This window comes from Alligator sinensis, unplaced genomic scaffold (assembly GCF_000455745.1).
Source record: "Alligator sinensis unplaced genomic scaffold, ASM45574v1 scaffold159_2, whole genome shotgun sequence".
NCBI classification, from domain to species: Eukaryota; Metazoa; Chordata; order Crocodylia; family Alligatoridae; genus Alligator; species Alligator sinensis.
Genome location: NW_005841992.1, coordinates 1561473 through 1589167, shown reverse-complemented (window position 1 = coordinate 1589167; position 27695 = coordinate 1561473). Strand labels below are relative to the sequence as shown.

At 41.8% G+C, this 27695-nt stretch overlaps 1 protein-coding gene across 1 annotated transcript in view; it reads right to left on the bottom strand.

Annotated features, from left to right (window-relative positions):
• Positions 1-1245: 1245 nt before the first annotated feature.
• The window catches only part of THBS4 (thrombospondin 4), a 64028-nt gene continuing 37578 nt past the window's right edge, over positions 1246-27695 (bottom strand). The window contains exons 10-23 of the mRNA XM_025201401.1: positions 26678-26755; positions 21893-22045; positions 20093-20197; positions 18931-19038; positions 17684-17843; positions 16365-16483; positions 15895-15947; positions 14111-14304; positions 9845-10023; positions 8598-8646; positions 8291-8487; positions 7445-7617; positions 4927-5066; positions 1246-1482 (exon numbers count right to left, since the gene is read on the bottom strand). Of these exons, the coding sequence (XP_025057186.1) occupies positions 1421-1482; positions 4927-5066; positions 7445-7617; positions 8291-8487; positions 8598-8646; positions 9845-10023; positions 14111-14304; positions 15895-15947; positions 16365-16483; positions 17684-17843; positions 18931-19038; positions 20093-20197; positions 21893-22045; positions 26678-26755 (1770 nt within the window). The 3' untranslated portion in view covers positions 1246-1420. The remainder of the gene's footprint in view (positions 1483-4926; positions 5067-7444; positions 7618-8290; positions 8488-8597; positions 8647-9844; positions 10024-14110; positions 14305-15894; positions 15948-16364; positions 16484-17683; positions 17844-18930; positions 19039-20092; positions 20198-21892; positions 22046-26677; positions 26756-27695) is intronic.

Below are 27695 nucleotides of genomic sequence, written 5' to 3'. Positions count from 1 at the left end.
AGCCATGGAAGGAAGCCGGGCTGGCAGCCAGAATGGCTCGTTTTGGGCAGTGCACGCTGCTGCCATTTGCGCCTCCCTGCTTTTGTTTGGTGTGGGTTTTTTTGACCCCAGGATCTTGCCCCAGGTCTGCGGTGCCACATACCACACACCTGTGTTTATCTGGACGTGCCTGTCAGGGTTGGTTGCTAAGGGTTCCTGAGAATACTTTGGGGCAGTGGGTGCACACAAAGTTGACACTGTTTTTTCTTCATTCCAATAGTAAAGGCTATAAAAGGAATTTAAAATGCTGTCAAAGTAACATTGATCTGGCAGCTGTGTCCACTCCTTTCTGCCCTAGAAGTATATCATGCTCCTTGAGCCTAGTTCATTGTGTGATAAAATATTAATTGTAAGCAATCAGAGGTGCAAGAAAGGTGGCAGAAGATTGCTACTTGCCAGAAGTCTGGTTCAATGACAATGTTGCCAAAGCATGCCAAGGCATTGGTTGTTTCATAATCTGAGGCTGCTAGACCTTGTTATGGGGAAGGGTTGGGGAAGACAGTAGTGGTTATGGTTTATGGACATTTCTGTAAAGAGTTAGTGCAGCAGCATTCTGAATGAAGCAAAATGTCAGTGGATTTTTAACTGCAAATGGCTTCCACAGATGGAGCACACAACCAAGAACTAAGCCTGTTTGTACTTAAAGCAGCTTGCCAGGAAACTTGGAGGGTCAAGGCCTAGGGCAATGCCCAACTGTGACCAGAATTAATTTAATGCATTTCCATAAAACAAATTAAAAAGAAAATTGGCAAACATCAAGAATAAACCTAACAGTGTGCTCTGTTAGGTAGTAGAATAGGCTAAGAGGAGAACTGGTAGGATGCCAAGCTCTTGAGAGAGATTAAAGTAGAGTGGAAAAGGCAGTAGAAAATATACACCTAGGAAACAACCTGTGCTGACAGACATAGGAATTAACTGACATCACAGTTAGCTTTCATGTCTAAATCTCAGCAGTGACACCACTGATAACTTTGTGCAACATAAAGGAATGTCATAAGCATAATAGCGTATTCCAAACACATGACAGACAGGCAACATGTCTGTCTTTGCATCTCCCTGTGCTTTCAATATCTAATCCATGGTGGCAGAATATTCTAACTGTGTGCTTCCACTGCAGCTGAGCTAAAGATTATGAACAAGTATTTTTTATATTAAATTCCAGGAGGCAGAACGTAAAAACATTTTTCTAAAGGAAGTGAACCTACAGCCTATTTTATCTCCATTTTATTTTCACTTTTTTATGTAAAAAAAAAAAAAAAAAAAAAGTCTGACATAGTTACATCAACCAAAACAAGCTGCAGTGTATTCTTACAAAATCATATAAGGATTTAAAATATATTGCTTTGCTGTTTTCCATAGCAATTTTAGTTTGCTTTCTTTGTTAAATATCTCCAACTCCAAACTGCTGAGCTTGAAATTCTTCAAAGTCCTCTGGGATGGTGTCTGAAACCAGAAATTACACAAAAGATTTAGTTTCTTTCCAATACAACTGATGAGAATATAAAAATAGAGTTGGGCCAATAGTTTGGAATTAAGTTTTTGGATAGAAACGTCTGCCGTCTCTTCAGTTTACAGATTGCTTGTGATAGTTCTAAAATGTATTTCTAGTTTACTGAATCTTTTCTGTGAATCATTTTTGGCCAGTACATTATTTAGGAACTGGCAGTACTTGTCTTGGAATCCAGTTCCACTGTACAGCATTACAACAAACAGTGGAGCTTTAGTGTACAACCTACTGCAGGACAAAGTGTGAATATTAAAGCTGAATATATAACTCAGAAGCTTAAGGTACTTATGCTAACTGAGTTTGAGTATTCTACTACTTGCTGCAAATGACCACACAAGGGCTCAGTGTCAATCAGGAGGAAAAAAGATTTGCATTCGAATTCAACTGTAGCTGCATCTAAGACAGTTTTTGTCTTGCGTGGTCAGCACTCTTTAGAATGCCATGAAGTAGTGCTGGAATACACCCAGATTCTACTTTTAAATGCCATCTGTACACAGGGTTGATCAGCCAATGAGAGTTACCAGCAACAGAAGAGGCTATAGTCAAAAGCCTGCTCTTAAAACATCAACTTAAACATCACAATTCTATCTGAAAACTTCATACCTTTAGCACTTACAAACACCACTTCATGATCAATAGAAATGGGGAAAATATTGTCCAGTACCCATCCTCCCTCCCATTTTGCTTTGTGCCTTTGACAGAACTTTGTCTATTCAGCTTCAGAGTTTCACTCCATGGTCAGTCAGCTTCCTCCGTTTGTGTGAGCTTTTCACACAGCAACAGGGGGATGGGAAAAGCATTAGAAAAGCAATGCTAACGTCTGGTAGAAATACTGCCACATTTGCAAAGAAACTGAGGGCAGGTCAGCCTCACCAGATTGATTGCAGATTATTTTGCTGAAAACTGACCAGGTTCATGTTACCATTTCTCTTCACACCCTTGTGCCAACTCTCACAACATGGCATTCAAAGACTCAGAGTATACATGCAGGTGCTGAAGATTCTCAGGCACATTTAGAAAAGTGGATGGAAATAGATTTGTGAGCATGTCAGAGGTGGAGCTTCTTGACCTAAAGCTGACATGCATTCCAGACTCACCCAGCCCCAAGCATTTAATAAAAAAATCAGGGAATTAAAAAATAAATGATAGGTCCTTTTTTTTTTATTGCTGAACTGTATTTTTCTGTACCTTCGCAGACATGTTTTTCAACATTTTTTTCTGCAGTGATGAGAGGTAGAATCTGCTTTTCAAATGAAAGCTGAGCCACTCATGAAATCATCTGACTACAATACTTGGGGCTTTATAAAAGAAACTTCAAACATGACACTTGCTTTAAAGCTGTGAGAACTGGCAGTACCGCTGCTTACTCAGCTCTGTGAAGGGAACATAAATGAACGTACTGCTTAGAACATGTTGCTTTTAGCTATGGAAAAGTCAGTGATTTAACTGAGGTTCTTGCAAAGCAGCTTTAAAATTAGCTTTCTTTAAAAAAAGTCCTAAATTGTGAGGGATTAATGCTTTGGGAAAAATACAATTTCTATTTACAGGTAAGCACTCCTGCTACTTCATGGAAATGCCAGTTACCATCTCAACCTCCCTCTCCCCCCGGCTCCTGCTGTATTTTGTTTGAGCAATGACTTTCCTTGAGTTCCAATATTTTTGGGAACAGCAATTTATTTGCAGTTACTGAAGCTGCAGAACCACAGAACCAAAACTTGGCCCTGCTTTACACTGTCAAAGCAGAACATGCTTATTAAATGGTTAAAATGTCTCCTTGGTGCTAGTGCTGTGCTGGTGATGTAGACTTAGATGTTTTGGTTCTATAAAGTGCAAATTACTGATTGAGTCAGAGCTGTATTTGCTAATAGGGCTTGCTTTAATACCCCAAAAGACCTCAAAAGACACAAAGCTGGATTGTGGGTGCCTTAATTGTACAGAAATAGATCCTGGGAGAAGGGAAAAATCTCCTGACCCATCTGGATATGGCTGATCTACTAACACAACAGGAACTGCCTTGCCTCCTGTCCTGTGAGCAGCTTATTCATCATAACATAAATGACAGAGGAAAGAATGCCTTTCTTGTATCAAAGGAAAGCCCACCTCTGTACATGAGAAGTGAAGACATGGTGATGAGAGCAGTTTAGGACTCTATTTTGATTGCTGCTATTACAAGGTCCATACTCTAGAATCATTGTCTTAAAATCCATTCAGAAGTTTTCTTTAAAAAAAAACAAACAACAAACGAAAAACCTCTCTGGCTCATTGCAGCCTGGGCTTAGATATGAGGAGGCCTTCCAGAATTAGAGGGCTGAAACATTTCATTTCAGTCAGGAAATTAGAATGTGCTGTTGTGCAAGGCCTCAAGAGGAGGAAATTCACAGGAACAGCAGGTGGTCTACAGAACAGGACGAGAAACTGACCCAATCAGTAGCAGCCTGGGATTGGCTAAAATTACATGCTTTGGATTGATAGGTGCACATGGTGCATGCCAGGCATGTAATATACTGAGGACAACTCCTCTTGTTGCACAGATTGCTTTGTTTTGTTCCTTTGGACATTTAAGGCAGGTACAGAAATTACACTTTTGCCAGCTTAAGTGATTGGAAACAAGTCTATACCTGTAACAGAACAGAAGTTCAGCACACAGTGCCGGTCTGTACCCATAAGAGAACGTGTGCTCAGCACACAGACTGGTTTAAAAATAGTGGAACCCAGTCTAAGATTTGTGCCCCCCCCATCCCTCCACCAAAGGGTGAATGTGCGTTTTGTTTGCTACCAACACAAACTACACTGCCTACAGAAAATCACATAATTTAGATCAATTCCGCCTTAGGAATTTTTGAATGTCTGTACCTAGCCTCAGGCTAAAAAACAGACAAGTGGTTTAATCCAGGCTGACTTTTCTGGGTTTTGACTCCCATCTAAACAGCGGGGACAGCTGCTTACACACGCAGCTTGAATGGCAATTAAATCAGCCACGACTGTCCTGGGGCAAAAATCTTAATTCAGATACTTAAAGTGGGACAATGAGCTTGTATGTGTGTAGGATTCTATGATAAAATGATTTTCTGCTTTTAGCCTTAGTAACATTTTTGAATCCCAACCTAAATGCAACTACTCTGTTTAGCAGACATGTTTTGCAATGACATGGCAGTGCTGGGAGATTGTGGATGTTCATATGAGGATTAGCTGAGTTGCTAATTCAACCCTTGCCCAGATTAGACTCATACTAAACTAGATGATGTCAGGCAAAGCATTTCATAGATAGGGTTCATTGCTGGTAAAAAGAAAAGATGAAAGGCAGATACTAAAATGGTCTAAACTGCTGATCCTTTAGAACAGCAGGTCAGGTGATGATCACAAGCTAAGGGGAATGTTACCATTGCAGCGATACTTCAGGTTGGACCAAATGATGTTTTCCTGAGAGAAGCAGAAAACGCCGAGTCTCCCTCCACGCATAGTGGTGTCAATCGTTACGCCAGAATCTGCTACTAGTTCAGAACCTTCATAAAACCTTGCCCTTCAAAATCAAACATACATATCAGATTTACCCAAAGAACCTTTTCTGCCCATGTCTGTAAACCAACACGGCTACAACCTATACCCAGCATCCCTATTCCACCAGAGCTTCACATAGTTTTTAAATAAAATGTTCTTCAAATACAAGGATTAATATATTCATATTTATCTGTATTTCTACTCATGAAAATAAAATCTGTCTATATTTAGTACATTGAGAACATACGAAATATGCATTCAGGATGAGAGATTTACATAGGAAAGTAGGGCTGGAAGGGACCTCATGAGGTTATCTAGTCCAGCCTCCTGATCAAGGCAGGATCATCCCTGACTAAACCATCCCAGTCAAGTGTCTGTCTAACCTGCTTTTGAAAGCTTCCAGGGATGGAGATTCCACAATTTCTAGGTAGCTTGTCCCAATGCCTGACCACCCGCATGGTCAGAAAGTTCCTCTTAATCTCCAATGTAAATTTCCTCTGCTGCAGATTGAGGCCATTGCTCCCAGTCCTGTACCCTACAACCACAGAGAAACTTAACAGAGCACTTGCTGCCCCCTTTTTCCCTGAAAAATCTTAGGAGAGAGAGAGACTGTCTCATGGATACTCCCAACACACCCACTAATTCATGGGTGTCCTCGGGTCAACTGTACTAGTTTATTTGGGAAAAGTAATAATAGGCAAATATTTATGTATTTTAGCTGTACTTTGTGCTACTATAAATACTTGTGCTTTTTGCAAAGTGGTAATCGTGGTTTCTGTTTTTACTCTTTATCTGCCTCTCATCTGGTGTTTTCCTTTTAACTGAAGGAGGAGTACCAGCACCCACTGGCCATTCAGTTCTCCCACAGACCACAACTAAGTGTTCTCACATTGTGGTCTGCAGAACTTCTGTATAACAGGCTCTGAAGAATTGGTTTTGTCTAGCTCTCTTTTTATAGATTACTAACAGAAACACTTAATCACAGACTACCTCTGTCCCACATACAGTGTGTTTTAATGCCCATCTTGATTCAACCTTATGGCAAGTAGTTTGATCTGTGGCATATCGGCATAACCTTGGAAGAGAAACCCTGACCACCCCCTCACAGGTATGGTTGCCCTGTGTTCAGCATGGCAGGGGAGAGCCAACTTTAGTCTAAATTAAGCTACTCTGTAACATCCCACTACTAGTTCTTATACTGATGGGACACAGACTGTATTTTACTCTCTCTGTAAGGCTGCAAAAGCTCTGTAGTTATTACTTTGTCTAATTTAGGCTACTTGAAAAACAGTGTAAATATGGGCATGCTCTGATGCACAGTGCAGCTTGACAATTTTTTAAACTGTGCTTTCAGATCTTGTTGCCATTGAAGCTAAAGGTAAAACTCCCAGTGTTTGAATAATGCAGGACCAAATACTTAATGAAGGATGGCAATTTCTCTTGAAAATCAGTTACACTTTTTATCTTCGCTTTTTTAAACGTTTAAAAATGTTGAATGGTCTGTTTTTCTCTCCTGGGATGTTTGCTCAAATCTCATTACCTCAGCTTATACTTGTAAATTCAGACCTACTACAGAGAAAATTAGGGTTGGAAGAGGTTAATAGTAGAGAGCAATTTGCAAAGGATCTTGGCTGAGTGAATCATACTTTTAGAGCAGGGACACCTTCTCTTCTGCTTGTTAATACTTAGAAGTGACTGCAGTAATGGATTCTCCACTTCATAGCTTGGTATACAGAGTGTGAATCCACTGTCCTGAGTCCCTCCAGTTTTGTCCCTGGCAATGTGCAACCTTCAAAAGGAGAAGTGGCATTCCTATGATAACATACACTCATATGTCATGCAATATGTTCTCTATCATGTCGTACTAATTACTGATATTGTTCTGTTTTACCAGCCTGTTGCTTTTCATGTAGCCAACTTTGGTTGATGAGTTGTTACTAGTTGTTCAGGGTATAGATAACTTACTACAGTTTAAGGACATATTTCAAAGGGTCATGATTAAGAAATATTCATATAATATCCCAACTGGTTTGGAACATTAAGATTTGAATGTAGTTGTAGATGTGTTTTCAGTTGTATTTTGAAAAGGGATCTTTTAAAGTTATCTTTAAAATGTAAGACAGCTGTGATGTAATTTAGCAGATACAGAGGTCAAAGGACATTTGAAAATATTTCTAAATTGCTAGGCTATAGAGAGGGTTTTCTTTTTCTCCTCTTAACATAAGATTGCATACAGAATTTTGTAAATCTAAAACTTCACAGCTTTTTATCTCCACAAACTTTAAACAATGCCCAAGGTATTACACATTCACAGGATCTATCACCATCTAAAGTAAGTGCTAGAAAACAGGATATGTAAGATTGTAAACCAAATTCATCATAGCTAGCTTTCATTTGTACCTGATATATCCCATCTGAGGTCTATGCTGCAAGAACCAGCGATAGGAGACTTTATCTTTCCACCCTACATTTCTGGGGTCTTTCCACAGCAGTCTGACTTGGTCATTGGTGTCTCCTGTATGCCAGAGTGAGTTTCTGAGGTGTTCTCCCGGGCCAGTCTTTGATTTCACAGCCTAAACCAACAGAGTGTTTACAGAAAGTGAACAGAGAGGCATTTCCATTTTAAGCTGTAGATGAAGAACTTGAAACATTTTCATAGTGTGCAGCACATCTTAGAATGCTTATCATGTGGATACTGCCCTCCTAGTACTGAGCTCATAACATCCCCGTGCCAATTAAAGCAACTGCTTACTTGGACACCTGCCAGTTTATTCAAGCTGCTTCCCCATTTAGCCGGTGGGAACAAGGAGAAGCCAAAACTATGTGCTCACCTGGGTCTTAAAAGACTACTGTTGGGAGAGCTCTGCTTCTGACACATACACGGCCTATCTTTGAAATATTTGAGTAGCTAGTTAAATCTGCCTATGTTCCCTCTTTTCCTTAAGTCGCATTTCAATTCCTATTGATTAAAGCTGCTTCAGTCTTTCATAATGAGCACTCAAGTTTTTGTCAGTGCAAGTTACCCCTGGGTTCCTCAAACATTCATTAGGGTGATACACATATTTAAGGCAACATTTTCACATTAAACTACTCTTTCTCTAGGAAGAAGCCCTAGCAAGTTAGTCCCCAGCAAGGGCAGAAAATAGCACTGGTCTATTAAAAATTGACTCATCATATGCTTCATTTAGTTGTCCCAAAGGAAATGGCAAATCCAAAGATATAATGATGGTGCACTTAGACTAGTACCTTAAGCTGAATGCCAGGTTCCGCAACAGCTCTGAATGGAGCTGCTTGCCAGTAAGTCTGCTCTGTCTGCTTCCACATGACTACATAAAAGCTGGAACTGTCTTGATAACCGAAGATAAAACCAGCATAATCATCATCTGTCACCGTGTTGACATGGAAGGTGCCTTCAAAGTCAACGCCATTGAAAGCAGTGTAGCCTAGGATCAGTGTATATACATGAAAAGTTAAAACCAAGAGTTGGCAGAAAACTTAAACATTTGCCAAAGGGTTTCGTCTCAAAATGGGACTGCAGAAAATGGATACGCACCAACTGCCAAGCCAGGATCACTGTTCATGGTCTGCACAATTTCCATACCCTGGGGAGGAAGAATTCAGTCAGTTAGTGAATGGCCCATGTGTGCAGGGGCTCTGCCTGCTGGGTAGCTCTGGTGGACCCCTTTTGATTTGAAAATTAAGAATCCTCCTGTTCATTTCCTTCTTTCATAGGCCAGAGGCAGGCCAGGAGAAGCCTGCATTGTCCTCAACAGGCTCCTAATACTTGCAGCTCTGCATGAAGAAAACCATTGTCATCAAATCTCATGCTTCAGGGCTTCAGCTGGTGGCCTCACTAGGGCACAAAAGACCTTTTCTTTCCACAATGCACAACTGGTAGTTGGATTCTGATTTATTTTCTGAAGCCCCCAAAATTGGCCTCAGCTGGAAAATGAAATGGTGCTATGAAGTGATACAGAAAACATGCTTGCCTAGAAGTTGGTGGGGCTTTTACCTTCTCTGCACCATGGAGCAGGATTCACCTACAGGACCACTTGGGCACATCCAATCTATCCCATTCCCTACCACTAGACAGGCCTTAGGCATTAGTGACAACTTGGAATCCTGTCCTGTTTCACCATCGCATGCCCAAGTGGCACTTACGCAGCCCTCCTCCTCCCTTATTTTACTTTTGACAGGTATGTGCATAGGGCAATCCTATCCTGCAACAGTTGGGCACAGAATCCAAACTCTGTTCAAGGGCCTAAAATTGCAGTTATGCAACTACCCAAGTGCTACTTTGGTAAATAAAGCTAAATTGGATTTAGCCCGTCTCCCCCATTCTCTGCCCCTGATACACAACAGTTTAAATTCACTGGGCTTAATAAAGAGGGACTGGGGGAAATTTAATGCCCAGTGGATGCCTGCCTTGGCCCTCTGAAGTGATGGAGCTTCAGCTTAGCTGCAGAAGTATGGCTAAAGCTGACAGCTGAAGTCTGTTCCTGAATGATCAAAAAGTGACCTTTTGTTACAGATGTTGCAACTGGCATGTGCAAAATTTGAAGAAAGCAATTAACATGCTGAGTTAAGCTAATAGCGAGATAAAATTAAGCAGAGCAACAGGCCTGGCAGGAAAGCCTTGAGATAAATAATGCACAGTTTATTATAGTCCAAGCTAAGAATATGACTAGTAGTGACTGATGTAACCAAATGTATCAGATGTAGTTGTTCTAAAAGAAAGAGAGGCTTTTGTTTTCTAGTGATTTGTTTCCATCAGCTAAGCGGTTTTGAATGTGCTTTTACCTGGTTTAGAACCACCCAGTTAGGATCGATCTGAGCATCACCTTCAGGATCCAGCACCACCGTCTGATAAGCCCTGAAATCTGTGAGGGTGATCTCTGCATTCTCTGGGCAAACATCAATCTGATCAATTACTGTGTCCTGATCAAAATCAGACTCGCAGATATCACCAACACCATCAGCTGGGTGAATCAGAGAAACAAAAGAGGACAATTTACAATTCAGCAACCACCACATTAGACATTATCACTGGGTTAAACATATGACGAAGGCAAATTATAGAGTTTCCATCTTTTGGTGTCCTCAAATCAAGACTGGAAGCTGCTCTGGAAGAAGTGCTCTAGTAAACTGCAAATTATAAGATTGTATAGAAGGATAATGTTGAAATAACCTGTGTTTTACCAGAGGTCAGACTGGATATCTAATGATCCTTTAAAATCCAGGAGCTGGTGCCCGCAAAATAGCAACCAATAAAAAGTACTTCTAATTTACAGCAAACTTTCCAGGTAGAAAAGGTGTTTTCAATAAGGATTGATACATATATTAGTACCTGACCGCTTATGCGGCACAGCCAAAAGATAAGGCAGAACTCGCAAGGTCTAAAGTTAATACCACAGAACTGCACAAAAACAAACTCTGCCACCACTTCCAAGGCCAGATTTCACAGCAAAGTTATCAAATGCCTAAGATTTAAAATGGTACATGATTGTTTTCTGGCTCACTATAAAATTCCCAATAACATTAATCAGTGGAATAACTATGTCCCACTAAATATATCCAAAGATGCTTTATTTTTGCTTTGTAAATTGTTTGTAAACCTGCTTGTTTGCAAGATTCAGTAACAAAGTGTCCGTCGAGCACAAATGTGAATCAGAGATGTTTCACTGTCTCAGTTTATTTTCAACATTGTTTTGCACCATTCTCTGAGCTACTGAAAAACTGAAACATTTTATGGCCTATTTTACAAGTTAGTGGGCACGTCTACATGTGAGCTTTAATACACAGTAGACTATTTTACTGAGCGGTAAAGCATTGCCTAAAAACAAAGTTACATTATTCTAAGGCGCAGTAAAATAATTTACTATGCATTAAGTGTTACTAAAAAAGCATGCAAATGCACTACTGCACATTAGCACAGCCTAACGTGCATTAATTTAGTACCTCACATTGGAGGGCACTTTTACACTTGCTCCGAGGGTGGGGGGGCAGTGCTTTAATTAGAGGCTCCGAGAGCTGCTCTAATTAAAGCACCACCATGTCTTCTGTATCAGCTCCCTGAACTTAAAATGGTAGCGGGAGCACTTCAACTAAAACTCATTTGACAAGCTTTAGTTCAAGCACTCCTGCCTCCATTTTTAAGCATGGAGATGCTAATGCACAAGGCACAGGAGCGTGGCAATTACCATGCTCCAGCAAACACTACTAATTGTGTAGTAGAAAGCCCCCTTTGTACATTTCCCTTCTGGACATGGATATAAGAGAAGCCCCTTCTTGCCTGCACCCCACCCATTTTGCGCATTTCTTTTCCTTCTAAGTATTGGCAGAGACCTAGCACACACATTCCATGGGTGTGGCAAGGCTCAGAACAAGCCAGAAAGCTGAAGTGGCTTTCTGTAGGAGAAAACTAGCAACTACATCTACAAATCAATTAAGCTGTGTCACTAAAGAAAACAAAAGAACTAAAATATCCACTGCAAAGACTGTAAATATATCCTGTCCTAACCTAACTCACTCACTGTCCCCAGTAGCCTTTGATCCTCACTACCTCACATTGCATTTTTATATATTTCTCACAGTGCATTTTTATATTTCATCTGTCTTGTCTTTACCATGGCATTTTGTATTTTATATTTTATACTTTTAAACCCTTAAGGAATGTACTCCCTCTAGAATGAAGTTACACCCTGGACCACTGTTAAAACCACATTGAAATTGTAACTGTAAAGTGACAGAAGGACAAGCAGGCAACCCCCTTCTGTAGAAGACATCACCTTGAAGGAAGCTGACCATCAACAGCAGACTCTAGGGCTTCGGATAAGTAGATATACTGACACCAGTGCTCTCACAATGACGACAGCAGCTACTATACACTATACTACATGGGTTTGAATGAGTGAGTGCATGTGTGTGTATGTGCTAAGTTGACCAGTACCACCCATAACTCAAAGTTTGCATTTATGATTTTATTGGTAACTTCACATCCCATCCAATAAATTAGAATGTATTATGATCCCGTGAGCTGGTCCTTCGTAGCCAACAACTGAATCTCCTCCAACGCGCTACATGAATTCTGGTGCATCAGAGCTGACTCTGCACTTGTGTTTAGGCACCCAGAGGCACTATATTTAATATGCATTAGAAAAAGTGCATCAATGCCCATGTAGACATGTCCAGTGAGTTTTAAAGCAATGAGATCAACCAAGATATTCTATCCCATTTGTTACTGCTCTGTTTTGAGTCACAGGAATCTTAGTACAAGCTTTATTTCGTATTGGAATAAACTTGTCAAATATCATTCTTTATGAAATGACAGGCAAGACCAGATTCTGGCTCCAGATAAAGCCATTTCATAGATTTCATAGACATCAGGGCTGGAAGAGACCTCGGAAGATCAGAGTCCAGCCCCCTGCCCCAGGGGCAGGAAGTCAGCAGGGATCATAGGATCCCAGCAAGATAAACATCCAAGTTTCTCTTGAAGGCATTCAAAGTAGGTGCTTGAATCACCTCTGGCGGCTGTCTATTCCAAACCTTGGGGGCTCGGACAGTAAAGAAGTTCTTTCTTATGTCCAGCCTGAAACAGTCATGGAGGAGTTTGTGACCATTCAATCTTGTCATCCCTGTTTTAGCTGCTAGTGGGAGGGTTTGGGATTGAGAGAGTGGTCGGGGGTAAAAAGGTAAGAAAGGTTTATTGACTAAATAAACACACAACTATGCATAGTATAACAAGACAACAATGACAGACGATAACAATTCATGTCAGCAACTTTTTGGCAGTTTTTTTTGATGCCTGATGTATGACAAGTTCTTCTTTTATAAAGCTTAGCGAAGTCAGGCATCTTTGATCTATGCTGTTCGAGGGGTACCGAGAAGGACTCTGGTATTGAGTTCTTGGGTTCTTTGAGATTTATGGGCTTACTGAATTTAGGTTACCAGCTAATTTTTAAATTAGTAGCTTCTCTTACAATGCTGCATCTTTCTTTTGATAATTTCTGGATGTGCTAGCTAATTTATAACTTCTGAGCTATGCTGTGGACTCACAGCTACTCATATTTTTATACTACGAACTTTCTTTATGACTGACTAATAGCAGTATAAGTCTTTGCATTTTTCTGATAAGGTTAATTTTAACTGCGCCACTGCATATAAGGCTTTACTACTTTTAAGGCCTTACTAATTTTACAAGGCCTCACTACATACAAGGCCTCACTAATCTTTTATTTTAATTGAACTTTTAGTGGCAACATGCAGCTCCATACATATACAAACAAGAAACACCTGGTTTAATCCTCACAGAAAGTTCAGCAAGCACCTTCACTATACAGATACAATTTTTAGCTGTCACAATCCCTTGGGGTGCTCCGGTGAACAGACGTTCCCCCAGATCCTGGGGAGCACCCTGATGAACTTATAGGTGGCTATCAGATCACCTCTGAGCCTGTGCTTTTCCAGGCTGAAGAGTCCCATAGCTCTCAGCCTCTCATCATAAGGTCTGTTTTCCTGACCTCTGATCATGCACGTGGCTCTCCTCTGCACTCTCTCAAGTTTCTCCACATTCTTTTTGAATTGTGAAGCCCAAAACCGGACGCAGTACTCCAGCTGCGGCCTCACCAAGGCTGAGTACAACATCACTCTATTGCCATAAATAGGGATGAGGTAGCCTTATGGAAACCTATGTTGGGGTGTGTCAGGCAGTTGTGAAGGAGGTTGTAGACAGCAAATTAAGGCTTCTGTAAGGTAAGGCACAGCCTAGAATCTTGAGGCAAAGAAATGCCTTAACGCTTCTCCCCAGCTGTGGCTCCTGAGAGCTGCAGCACAGAATCTAGCCAATAGCATGGGCAAGAGTCACTGGCTCAGATTCTTAACATGCATCAGCCCAGAGTTGGTGATGAAGTGGTCAACAGGGCTCTCCTCAGTACATGGGAAATGTACTGTTAAGCTTTGTGTATGAGCTGCAAAACTATGTGAATTTGATTACTTGGTGAGCCCATGATCCCATCTGGGGTGTTGTAGATACAGTGCTGCACAAGGGGATAGAATAGACTTACTTACTGTTCTCATCTTCCTGTCCTGGGTTGGGAACAAGCCTACAGTTATCAGGGCCTGGGGGAATGAGGTCTGGAATTCCATCATTATCATCGTCATCATCACATTCATCGCCTAGCCCATCCTTATCTGTGTCCAGCTGAGAGCTGTTAATGACCGTGGGGCAGTTGTCTGTGCTGTCCTGGTGTCCATCTCCATCACTATAAAAAACACCCACAACCTATATGAGTTCCTGCCTCCAGACTTAAGAACAGCACCAACACTATTTTTTAATGCAGAGTACTTCTTGTGCCCATCTGATTGGACCTGGTGGCCCCACAAGAAAAAAAGTAGTAGTTTATCACTGGGGCTTTGGGAGAAAGTATCCTGGACAGTGAAATCTGTTTATTTAAACTGTTTATAGTAAAGATCTACTATGCAAGGAGAGAAGGCTGTTTTTTGCCTCGTTTCTCCTTGTTAAGTGTTAGTACATCTGTGCAGCAATACTGCTTTTGACAAAACCATGCCATCTCCAGACAACACACCTCACAGCCATCATATCAGTGCAGCTGGCAGACTTATATGTTGTTCAGCACTGATGTGAAAAAGGTTTTGGGGAAATGTCTTGGCAGGAGGCCTGAGGCAGCAGAATCTTGTGACTGGATCAGGGAAATCGCAATAAGCTGCACCGGTTCAGTCAAAGTTGATCTGAAGACTTCGTGTTTTGCACTAGAACTGGAACCATCTTCTGTAATCCATGCCAGCACCACACCTGTGTCTGCTGTTGTGTGAAGCAGATGTGAGGTGCTTTAAGTATTATGCTTTTACAGGGCAGGGAGCTAATTGTCACACTGCCAGAAAAAGAAAAGTAAAATATAGTGCTGCAAATCTGTTTTTCCGGGAATCACTCACAACAGAGTAAAAAAATGAGCATAGCTTATACTGTGACTTGCTCTCAGAAGTAAAGAAACAATTTTCCCCAGCACAAATGGAGTTGCCACTAGGCCCAGCATAAGCAAAGGCTGAAGATAAACCTACCCACCAGATTCTTGTAAAATGAAGGGGATTTGTTTAGGGTACATTTCTGCCTTTTACTGTGAAATTATTTCTGTCAGAGTGAAGTAATCCACTGAGAAAAACACAGAACACTTCACTATAAAAACTGTTCCTTTGTTTTGATTTGTGTAGTTTTAACAAGTTCTGAGTAGGGTGTAATTTCTATTTCTATGGGCAGACCATGGGAGCAGTAGACCCTAAATCAGGAAAAATCTCCCCTTGCTTCCCCTCTCGTTCTCCCTTCCCCCACCTGCCACTGTCCTTGGCTGTCCCAGGGATGGGTGGAGCTCCAGAGCTGTTCCTACCCCACTCCAGCTGGGCTGCAGAGGAACCTGGGCTCAACTGGAGACAGCTGAGCAGCAGCTGTGGTGGGCAGGTTACCCCTCTCTAAGCCTGCTCCCTGGCTGGTGGGGAACACTCGTGGGGCAGAGAGGGGCAACTCGTCTACTGTCACTGCTGCTGCAGTGCCAAGCTGATCCTGGCTCCCCAAGCAGCCCAGCTGGAACAGGGCAGGAGTGGCTCTGGAGCTCCCCTTCACCCCCAGCAGGCCAGATGTTATTTCAGAAGAGAATCTGATGTATTGAAAATATGAAGTGTGAACATAGCAGACATGAAGCACTGAAAACAGTGGAGCTAAATTCAGCTTGGGTTTGTAGAAGTGCTGCTCTGAAGTTAGTGGCAATAGACTACCTTACACCAGAGCTAAATTAATCTGCTTGCCAATTGATATTAATTAGAAATAGGATGCACAATACCTGTCTTGATTGGTATCACAAGAATCTCCAACCAGATCATTGTCAATGTCTGACTGCAAACAGAAAAAGGGGAAGTTATAGTATTAAGTGAGGAAAGAATATGTTAAAATGATGCTATACTGGTGGTAATGAATGATTAATGGAACTGAACTGGGACTTCCCAATGGAGTTCTGCCATTGGTTTTTGTGGGGTTGGACTTGGCCAGTTGTGAACACCATATTACAGCAATACTAATCATTCATTGGTGCAGACATGATGCACGCTTTATGGAAATGCACCTAACTACTTCTGTGTCCAATGCCATTGTCCAAATTCAACATTTCCCCAGTTTTTCTAAACAGCTCTTAGCAAAGCAGGAATACCTAACATTCTGTCTCCACATTCTTTCACAGTTGTTTAGTTCTCCACAGTCACTTGTCACACTAATAACAGGGCCGAGTATGCTACAGATTTTCTTCCCCCCACTGACCTGGTTGGGGTTGCTGATATGAGGGCAGCTATCACAAGCATCACCAACACCATCATTATCCTTGTCCTTTTGGTCCTGGTTGGGGATCCTCTGACAGTTGTCCAAAAGGTTCTTAATACCTGAAAACACCTGATGTCGGTCAAAATGACTCCTTAAGTTTTCTAAATATTACAGTTTTTTTCAAAATGGATATATTGCAGCATTACTGTTCAGCTACACTCAGTGTCTGTGGTTGGTCACTTGGGACATGGTGCAGGACTGCCTCATAAGCCCTAACTGCACATCTTTCTTGTTTTTCTCTACACATCATTTAAGAAAGGTTAGAAGCATTAAACTAAGGGCATTGCTGTGTGTTCCATTTAATCACGTACACCCCATTGTATCCAATTCCCTCACATTACAGTTTACACCAACTGACACTTTTTGCCCATTATTACCAGTATATTTAAAAGGACCTGAGATGTTTTCCCCCCTGAAACCCACACAACAATGAGAATAAACTGTGACAAAATATGAGCCTCCTGAATATGTGGGCAAGAGGCAAGTTGATATATTGGGATGTGGTTGGTCCTGTGGGTTCTGCTGCTAGTGTTGATAATCCATTTCATGTTCAATACTCTTAATTTTCATGTGAATTACTGTGCAGCTTAACTGCTATACAGTACTCACAGCTGTGACCGGATGCTAAAAAATATGTATACATTTGTAACATATTATGTATACTATATTATCTCTAGTGTATGTTTGTATACAAACTACAAACTAAGTACTATGTTTGTATACATCCTCAGCCCATCTATATGTTTGTATGTCTGTGTGTGTGGACATACATATGAATGTATATCCACACACACACACACACACACACACACACACACAGATATACGTACACAAAAGGTCTGTATAGAAAACTTATTCCATTTCCACATGCATTTCCTTTCTCACACTCTCAAGAGGAGATGTGCTGACTAAGAGACAACATCTTAAGACTTGCTATATTTCAAGTCCAGCGAGCTGCTGCTCTTGGGATTCATACTTATCACAATTCAACAGTCTCACAGATTAGTTACTGGAGTTCCTGCCACAACCTTTCTGTCATTTTCAGCAGTCATGCCAACTGCAAGAAAGCAAGCCATCAAAATTGCTTGGTTTCACATAGCAACTGTGGGTGACTCCATCACTGTTTAAACTAAATATAATAGCGATATTTTAGTTTTAGAGATGCCTAAAGGATGGTGGCAAATATCCTTTTCAATGTGTAGTGCATATTAGGTGAGTGTTGCGGCTAGCATAGAAGCTATAAGTGAACATTTATCAACCATCTCCATCCATGTCGTCATCACAGGCATCTCCTTTCCCGTCACCATCTGTGTCCTTCTGGTCATTATTTGGCACTGTACGACAGTTATCACAAGCATCTCCAAAGATATCTTGATCACTATTCTTCTGGTTAACGTTAGGGATTAAAACACAGTTATCCTAAAAGAGAGACAGACACCGGTGTTCCACTCTGTTAGATTCTTACTGAAGTCAAGTAATCCTAGCTCTTTCACTTCCATGAGATAGAGGCTTGAATTTTATTTATTTTTTTGCAGGAGGAAATATGTTACTATGAGGAGTATGACAGTCTGTGCATCCATTACACCTGGAATAAATCTCACCAATTATTTGCCAATTTTGAGTTATTAGAGTGGCAAAAAGATCAGTTGCCCAAGGGGTTTTCTTCTCACTTAGGATATTGTTTCTAATTTCACACAGGTCCACTGAAATGGGCTGCCTAGAAATGCAGACATTCTTATTTAATACAATTTGAGAAACTGTAAATTAGGGTGCATAAACAAGTTTGCTGCTTCAATCCACTAGGTGGAAGACAAGTGCCCCCTACTGGCATATTCTCAAACAGACCAAAATAAGAAGTAATTTGACTTTTTGATACAGAAAACTCATGTCCAGATTTAATGTACCTTCCAATTTAGTACCAGTATTGCAAGGCCAATGGAAGGTGAGGAGCATATAGTCTTAAATGGAGAGACGAGGAGTCCCACTTCTTCACCTCCTGAGAACCGCTCTAATAAAAATGCCCGTCTCCTACCTCAGAGCACATGTAAAGACATCCACAGACTAACTGATTCTAACATGAGCTTTTGCAGGCAACAACCTACTTTGTCAGATGCTGTCTAAATTCATTAGCAATATTTTTTCATTTGATCAACATTATTAGTCATCTTTTCTCTCAACATTTCAGTGGCTGTCAATGAATATTTTTAACAACAAATATTGTTGATGAATATGTTTGTCACTGAATCAATATTCCAGAATCTAAGACTTCCATATAAAAATATGGTCTCAATCTCCTACTTGTTCAAGCAGGAGGTAGGGCTTGAAGTTGCTAAATTGAAGGGTGGCAACTTAGCAACTAACCTGTTCAGAGAGGCATGAGCTTTTGTAGGTGACAGCCTACTGCATTAAATGCTGTCAATGGACTCATACAATGCTAGGAAGTCCATTCATGGCATCTAACAAAGTAGACCGTCACCCAAACTAGTTCCATAGCTATATACAGCACCTGTTCATTAGGTATTCCATCTCCATCAGCATCATCATCGCAGGCATCTCCTATTCCATCACCATCTGCATCTTCTTGTCCAGAGTTTGGAACAAATCTGCAGTTGTCCTATGCAAAAAATAAAACCCTCAAATATGACCAGCATCCCATGGGATACTTGAATCTTCCGGTGAATGTTCGTTCTCTTTCTTTATTAACTAAAAGTTTTTCAAATGAAATACTTTTTTAAATACAAGAAACATTAGGCAGCTTGCAAAAAAGCAGAAAGTTGCTGACAATTTGTAATGTTTTCCTTAATCTCTCTACCTGCCTCTTTTATCACTGCCCTAGCTGATCAACAGGGAGCCTGGTTTTTTTTCAAAATCACAAATTCTCTGACACAAAAAACCAAACAAACAACCCCCCCCCCCCAATTCTCTGATTAAACCCCCAAAATCTGTTATTAAAATTAAAAGCCCCCTGAAGCCCTCCCTAGCCCTGCTGGTGCCCCTCACTGCCTCCTAAAGCTCCCCAGCCCTGCTGGTGCCTCACACTCGCCCCCACAACAGCCCCCCTGCCCTACTCATGCCTCTTGCCTCCACCCACAGTCCCTGCCCCCCAAGTCCTGCTGGAGGGGGCTGCCGGCTGCCAGGGCTATAGGGCCAGGGACTCAAGTCTGCAGCTCCCTGCCCCTAACAGCAGGCAGCTGCAGCAGAAGCAGCATGGAGCCGGTTCCCCCACTGCTCTGCCTGCTCAGGTCGGGGCAGAGCCAGCTCTTGGCTTCCCCAGCCCTGCCAGTGCCCCCAGCCATGACCCGCAACCCCCCAGCCCTGCCAGAGGGGTCCCCAGCCCCCTGCAAGCCCCACTTACATCAGGCTCCAGGAGGGAAGAGCGAAGCTGAGCTGAGCCCAGAGCTGTGGCTGACAGAGCCTCAGGCCCCACCCTTCCCTCTCCCCCTCCGGGCAGGACTGGGGCTTTCCTGCTCTGTTTGCAAACAGCTTTTGCAGGCTGGAGCTCAACCAGCCTGCAGAGCTCTTTACAAAAGCAGGGAATCCGTGGGTTTCTCTGCTAAAAGGAGAAATCTGTGTTTTCTCTGATAAAAAGGGGAAATCCGTATTTTTTTCTGTTTTTCCGTGGGAAACGGAAAACCTGGATCCCTGCTGATCAAGGATGAGTATCCTACCTTTCTGCAGGTGTCAGCAGAGCATGTGAGGTCTTCATTAGGATAGCCATCAATATCTACATCCTTTCCACAGATATAACCATCACCAGCCCAACCAATACCACACTACAAATGAAAACACGATTATAGAATTTCAGAAGGAACAAAAATTCTATTTTGCAAACACTTACAACAGTGCTTAAGGTGGGAAATCCCACATTCATTTTAGAAAGGAGCAATATACAGAAAGCACCGACATTAATAGCAATATTTTCAAGAACTTATTGATACCTATTAATACAGATAAAAAAAAATTAATTCCGAAGTATGAAATCCACTAACAACTGATGACTCAATCCTGGGTTTCTGGCTTGAAACACATGGGGCCTGATCTTAAAAAAAATGCTGAGTACCCCAAAACTACAATGACTTCCTTAGGGGCTGTGAATGCTGTGGTCCTCAGTATCTCAAATTGGACATCCAATATTAGTGGACATTTTGGACACTGTAAACAGGAGTCAACATGAAGCAGAGGTTAAGAGCCTCCTTGAGGATAACAAGATATTATGTATTTCACTGGAAAAATAGGGCAGACATGCAAAATGGATGTTCCTAGAATCTGCAATCTCTTTGGAAAAATTTTACATGTAGCTACTAAGATTGCATTAGCAAATGGAGCATGTCTGCCCACAAATATTTAGGTAAGTATCTAATTAATATAATTTCATACCATTACCTAATAAGAGAATATGAATGCTGAAATGGTTTGGGTAAATACATGTAAAACTGCATGCAGATCTCAATCCTATCCTGACTCCCTTTAGCACAAATACATGGAAATCTTGCCATTACAGACAAGGATTTCAAGTATCCCAGTTGTTTTCTGTAATCTAACACCCTTAGCATGAGATGACTGCTTTCAGCAGGTCTAGCAAGTGAAGTATGAGCATAAGCAGATTTAGGATATGGACTAAGATACTGTTGGAGCCATTTCAAAAGGGGAACATTTCAGAAGGGCAGTAGCTGTTACATTCTAAATGTTATGTGTGTCCATACCTTTATTCAGCTACAGAGGCAAGGAGAAAATTGCAAACTCCAGACATGGAAACAATCTTTTGCTTCCAAGGCAGCAAGTTGAGCAAGGTTCAGAGGCTAGGGTGGCTGATGGAACACCTTTGGTTTCAGTCCAGCAGTGAAAACTTTTGCTACGCTATCCCACACCAATAAATCTCAACATTGCTTTTGAAAGCTGCAAACTCCAGAACTAAAATGACAGGAGGATCTACACATGAAGTGTATTCTTAGCTGCTCCACAAAGAATACAGTCTGGACTACCAGGTAAATACAAGAATGCCATTATCTTGTTATCTTCAAACTAACATGGCTAACTATCTCTTTCATTGTGTGTTATGTACACATTTATGTAATCAAAAAACCCTTTTTGTAACTCTGTACAGTAGAACATCCCAGAGAATACTGCTGCAGCTCTGTATGTATGACTACTCAGAGCTCTTTTCTGCTGAGACAGCACAGGATAGTAGCTATATTTTCCCTGAAGCACAACATCAAAAAGGTTGTTAGTTAACATGGTAAATGTAAACACCCAGGTATGGTTACCTGTAGGTGTTCTATGGAAAAACACCATGTCTGTGTTATGGACACAATTCAACTATGATTGTAACCAGTTCAGATGCATGTCATAGTTCACTGACCAAAACATTTCTATATACAAGAAGTAAAACAAGTCGTTCCCTCCCTTTCCAGGACTCTTTTGGGGAGTTTCTAGGCAGAATACTAAAATACTTTGTATCATTAACTTACAACACATGAAACATCTCCTTGCCTCTCCTCAATACACTGCGCATAGATACTACATGGGTTCAGTGCTCGATTTCTGCAGCTTTTCTCAGCATTGCATCCCTTGATCTGGTCTCCCACGTACCCAGTTTTGCATGGTCCACAGCGATAAGACCCCTGTAAAGACAAACAATAATTTACCAGAGTTAACAGAACTATATGGAAATGAACTAATTTATCTGACAGTAAGTGTGTCTGCATTTCATCTCACAGTATTGGTTTACAGTGTGCAGGCTGTTTCACATTCATTGAGACTTCTTACTAGTTCTTTTTGTTACAGTTTTCTTCATGAACAACTGGTAAACTGACTGCTTTGGAGACCAGCCTTCTGTTTTCCAAAGGAAAGGGAGAGTGCCAGCAGTGAAAATTTCTCTGCTTGCCTGGCAAACATGCTTATCCCACTAAAAATGAGCCACCAGTCAGTGGGAGAGGGTATTACTATGACCATTTGTGCTTTGCTGAGATCTTGACTAGATTTACAGGTTACACCAGCTAACCTAATCAGTCAATATCAGTCACTCTTATGTGGACCCTCTTATTTCAGTTCAAACTAGGGTTGTTTTTGATTATCTCAATGCTAATTTTAACTGATATAAGAGCATCTACACAAAGGTTGGCTTTGGTTTTTCTTAAACATTGTTTATACCCTGTTAAACTCAGGCAGCTTTTTGGTGCAAATGTGGTCTAGGATTTGACTTGAGTTAAATCAAAATAAGCCCCATGTACACTGAAATAATGATATCTGTACAGCTTTGGCAGGTCTCAGAGTTCCCCTAGGTAGACAGTATCCCCTTGGGCATGGGACTCCCATGCTAATTCCATGGGAGTCCCAAGCTCTTGAGGCTTCTGTAATGGTGTAATGTGAAGATATGAATGGAGTTTGCAGGTGGCTGTCCTGATGTTGCCTATGGGTACATAAGATAGGGCTAGACGGCCAAGCACCAGTGGAAAATGCCTATAACATGGACAGTTGCTCCACCTTAGCAGTATCATGTGGCCCAGGATCTACAGTCCCTAGGCTATCACTGTGTCATTAAAATCTGTTGGCTATTGAGATAGAGCTGTGGAGACTTTCGAGTGTAGCTTGGTCCTATGCATGTAATAGGCCAAAGTTCTTTTAGTGTCCACTGAATATAATGAAGTTTTGCTCAGGAGGAACTGAACTTTGAGGAAAATACTGGAAAACTGACAAGCTTTTCTTCTGCTTTGGCTGGGATTTTTTGATGAGGCTTCAGGGACATCTTGTTGAGAGGAAGTGTGCAACAAGAAGGGTCAGTCATGAAGACTTGGCTCTCACTCATCCTGTTTGCTCATGTAATCACTAGTAAAAAGATGTAGGAGGGAACATATTAAAAAGCTCAAAGGATGATCTCATGAGCAAATGTCAGTACTAGGTTCAGCTCCCACAGAGGACAAATCTTTAAGAAATATGAAGGATGTTGGTGAGAAAGGCCTTGCAGATCATTGACTGGAGGATGGAAGGCTGACATAGCTGCCAGGTAGACCTTAACTGAGATGAAGAAAGGGTCCTTGGTGTTTTAGATCCAGCATCTAATCAAGCTCCTCAGGTATGATAGACTTGGCCAGGGCAGTGTTTCTTGCCCAGCACTAGAACAAAGACCTAGCCTATTCTGCAAAGGAGGTAGGCCTGGAAGAATCCTTTCTGTGGACAAGCACATCTCTGGCCCGAATCCTGCTATATCTGAATGTGCCATCCACCATCCAGGCTGGAAAACGGAGAGGAAATCCAAGTGGAAAATCCTCCTTCCTCTCCATGATAGTAGGTCTTGGGCTAAAGGGAGCATCATAAAATCTTTCATCATCAGGAAAAGAAGATCCAAAACTGCCTCAGCCATGGGAAGGCTGTTGGTATCATTAGAACCCAGGCCTGTCTCAGCCTGTGGAAGACTTATGGGATAAAGAAGAGTGAGAGGAAATGCACATTGCAGACTCCTCAACCATTTTATTATGCATGCATCTGAAAGAGAACCTGGCTGAGGTCCACTGGGAAATAAAGTAGAGTATTTGCCGCTCAATCTCAGTTGTCTGTGACTGGAGTTCCCATTTCACAAACATGTGCTTACGTACCAAGGTCTTGATCTCCCTTCATGAGATAAGGAGATGACTCTGCTTAGATCTGCTGTAGCATTCTGAAGCTTAGCCAGGTGCTCCACAGACAGATTATTTTTTTTAGCTTATGTGCCCATGCCATAATGCAATTGCATAAGCGGGGAGATCAGGCACCACCCTGCCCATGTATAATATTGGGTGTTATTAGTTGAAATAGTCATGACACCTTCAAGTATAGGGGAAGATGACCAGGCAGACTCTTGCACTGTTCTGAGCTCCAGCATGTTGATATGTAGTCTCATTTTGTCCTTAAATCAGATTCACAGAGCCCGATCTGAAGTACCCAAGGTGAAATCTGATATGCAGCATCACAAGTGTGCAGGAGGCCATGTGCCCAAGCAGCAACGAGAAAATTCTTACCCTCATATATGGGCACTTTTTGACTAACAAGATAAGATCTACAAGTGCGTAAAAACTGTCCTTTGGGAGGTAAGCCCTTGCTGACACTAAGCCCAGGTAAACACTGATGAACTTTAGTATCTGAGCAGGAGCTAGATTAGACTTTTGGTAGTTGACAAGGAATCCCAGGGATAGAAACGGGTCATCATTCTCTAGAGGTTTTCTGAGACCCAACTGCCCCAAGTGTTTCTTAGTAACCAGTCACGGAAGTAGGGTTAAACTGGAATCCCTTAAGTCTCTAAGCACACTGCTACTACCAGTACTTTGGTGAAACCCCTTGGGGCTGTGCATAGGCAGTTGTCCCAGCCTACCATGAATCAGAAACACTTCCTGTGCAAGTGATTTATGGCAACAAGGAAGGAACTATACTGAAAGTCATGAGATATGAACCAGTCCCCTCCTGATATAGGGAGGGAATAATGGCTGCCAGGGTAACTATCTTGACCATAAGCTAATGAATGAACAATCTTGGACCTAAGAAAGTTTAGTATGGTCTCTAAACTCTCTACCTCTTCAGAAACGGGAAGTAAGTGCTATAATATCCTTTCCCCTTAGCTGTGGGGAATTTGTTTTATGGCCCCTACTTCCAAGGGAATGGAACTCTTCCCACAGCAGACTCTCAGGAGAAGGACCCCTAAAAAGGGATGGGGAAGGGATGTTGCAAGAGGGCAGTGATTTGAACTAGATGGATTTGAACACTGCCACATCCAGGATCCACTGGTCTGAGATGATCCATGCTGGCTAAAAGCAAGCCATGCAGTTTCGGAAGGAAGGGAAAGCAGCACAGAGTTGACATCTCCATAGCACAAGAACCCTGCTTGGGGTGGAAGTTTAGGGTGCTTGAACTCGCACTTCTAAGGGAGGGATAACACCCCCCCAATGAAGTCCAGCTGTAGCCTCTTTTCAGGTGTGCAGAGTCTTAGTTCCAGACTCACAAATGGCTAGTCTTCCACCATTTGAGCTGGAAGGAAGCTCCAACCTCCTGGGAAACTGGAACCCTTTAACCAGGAAGATCTAAACATCACAATCACTGAAGTTATGAACCTGGCTATGTACAGGGCCACTTGAAGGATTATCTTTGCCACTAGGTGTCCCTCCATGATCAGATATTAAATCCTCTCTTATGAAGGGGAAAGGACTCCTTCAGGTCTGCCATCCTCTAATAAACTTGGAAATCAGAATGGTCTCGGAAAGCCTGGTAGCTGGCAATCCTGAAATGGAAACTGATGGAGGAGAAGGAACCTCTTACCAAATTATTCCAATTTTCTATGTTCTTTGTTCCTATTCAGCCTAGCATTTTCATTTGCTGTGGACTCTGTATTTTTGTCTGCCCCTTGGCAGTGGGATGGCCATATCATCCTGGCTGGGTCTATGACTGCCTCATAAGTGGGTGCACCATGTCAGGTAGGGAGTGTTACTGTTTCTCCTCTAAGGAAATTTGCCACCTTCTGTATGGGTTCAAGGAAGCCCTCAATATCTGCTGAAGATCAGGGTGCAACTTAACAGAAGTGGCAATTGGAGAGAAGGGTCCCCTTGGGTCTCCGATTTATGGTACGTAGAGAAAAATACCTTGGTGATTCAGGGAAAAGTGGAAGTTATCCCAAGTAGTGGCAACGTGTAAGGGGAGCAGGCGAGAGCACTGGTGCTCCCTTTGAAAGCACCAGCCAGGAAATGGGGGCTCCAGGAGAAGCAATCCCCGATCATGCCGACCCTGGTTGCTGACTGGCTGCTGGTGGCACCAGTTGCCCATGATCCCAAGCATGGCATTTAGAGGATGACTCTCTCAGTGTGCTACCATATTAAGGTGATTGGCACTACAAATATCTTTGAGAAGTGGATCTGTTGCTCCTACCAAAAGAGTACAGCTTGCTGTAGCTGCTCCTGGGTGGGGGAAGTGAAGATATATTCTCTCAGGGGATGCCTCTCTTTCAAATGCACACAATTCCTAGAACTCCTTCACCTACAGGGAATGAAAAGGGGACCTGCTGCCATTGCTGGAGTGAAGGGGTAGCAATACAGTTTATGTGGACAAGTTGACTACAAATTGAATACTGACCAGTTACATTCTTAAGAGGCAGAGAATGGGATCCTTTCATTTATTTATTCAGTCTAAACAGATATGATAGATACCTCTCACATCAGAACTCTATATCCAAGTCTTAGTATGATGTAACTGTTAAATGATCAATGTTCGAAAATGGCAAATAGAAGGTAGCTTACCAAGGTGTTTATACAGTGGGAATTGGGAACACACAATTCATTTCCACCGTTATTACACTCATCAATATCCGAGCAGACCTAACAAAAAAACAAAAAAGGCTGTAATGAAAAGACAGTGAATCTGAAATCTGTGTGAAGGAAAGTCACTTAGGGTTAGAGCCTAACGATTTCTGAAGTACCTAAACAGGACTTGGGTAGAATTTAGCTAAGTCTTAAGTTCAAATTGACCCCTGATAGTGACTGCAAAACTGGTTAGGTGCCTAGATTCATTATCTGCTTCCATTTTGGCCTTAAAATCTCCCATAGTAAATATGCTGCTGCATGTCTCAGATGCAATCCAGACTGGCCACACAGGTAATTCACTCCTGCCTATTGCAATCCAAATCAGTCTGGGAAGACCCTAATCTCCGCTAAATCTCTGGTTCCTTAGGTGAAGTTAACAATCCTAACAACTGTCTGAAGTTGGGACTATACAAGCAGTGCAACACAAAACACGGCTAGAGAAGAATGTGGTACTGCTCATCTTTTGTTCAATAAGCAAACACACATCTCCCTCTTTCCAGGAGATTGCCCTACCCACAGGCCAATGGCTAGTCTGAGAATTATTTGCTTGCCAAAATTATTTTTGTTTTTAACCTTCCCCTATAAAATAATTAAAGGCTGTGCTACCCATAGCCTAAATCAGTGGTTTTTAAACTTTTTTCATTTGTGGACCCCTAAAAAAATTTGAATGAAGATACGGACCTCTTTGAACTGTAAGTGTGGGTATTCACATTCTTCTGATGGATCATAGTCAACTTTCATGGACCCCTTAGACATACTTTGTGGGCCTCCCATGACTCCAAGGACCACAGATTGAAAATAACTAGCCTAGATTAATCCACCCTTAATACTGCATTTACTCAGTTCCAAGATAAAGTTTTGTCCTCATTCATCACAAAGAAAATGAAGCATTTTAGCAATGCAGTGCTGGGTCCTGTGCTGCTCTCTGGTTCATGGCTGATTCCCTCACTGCTCT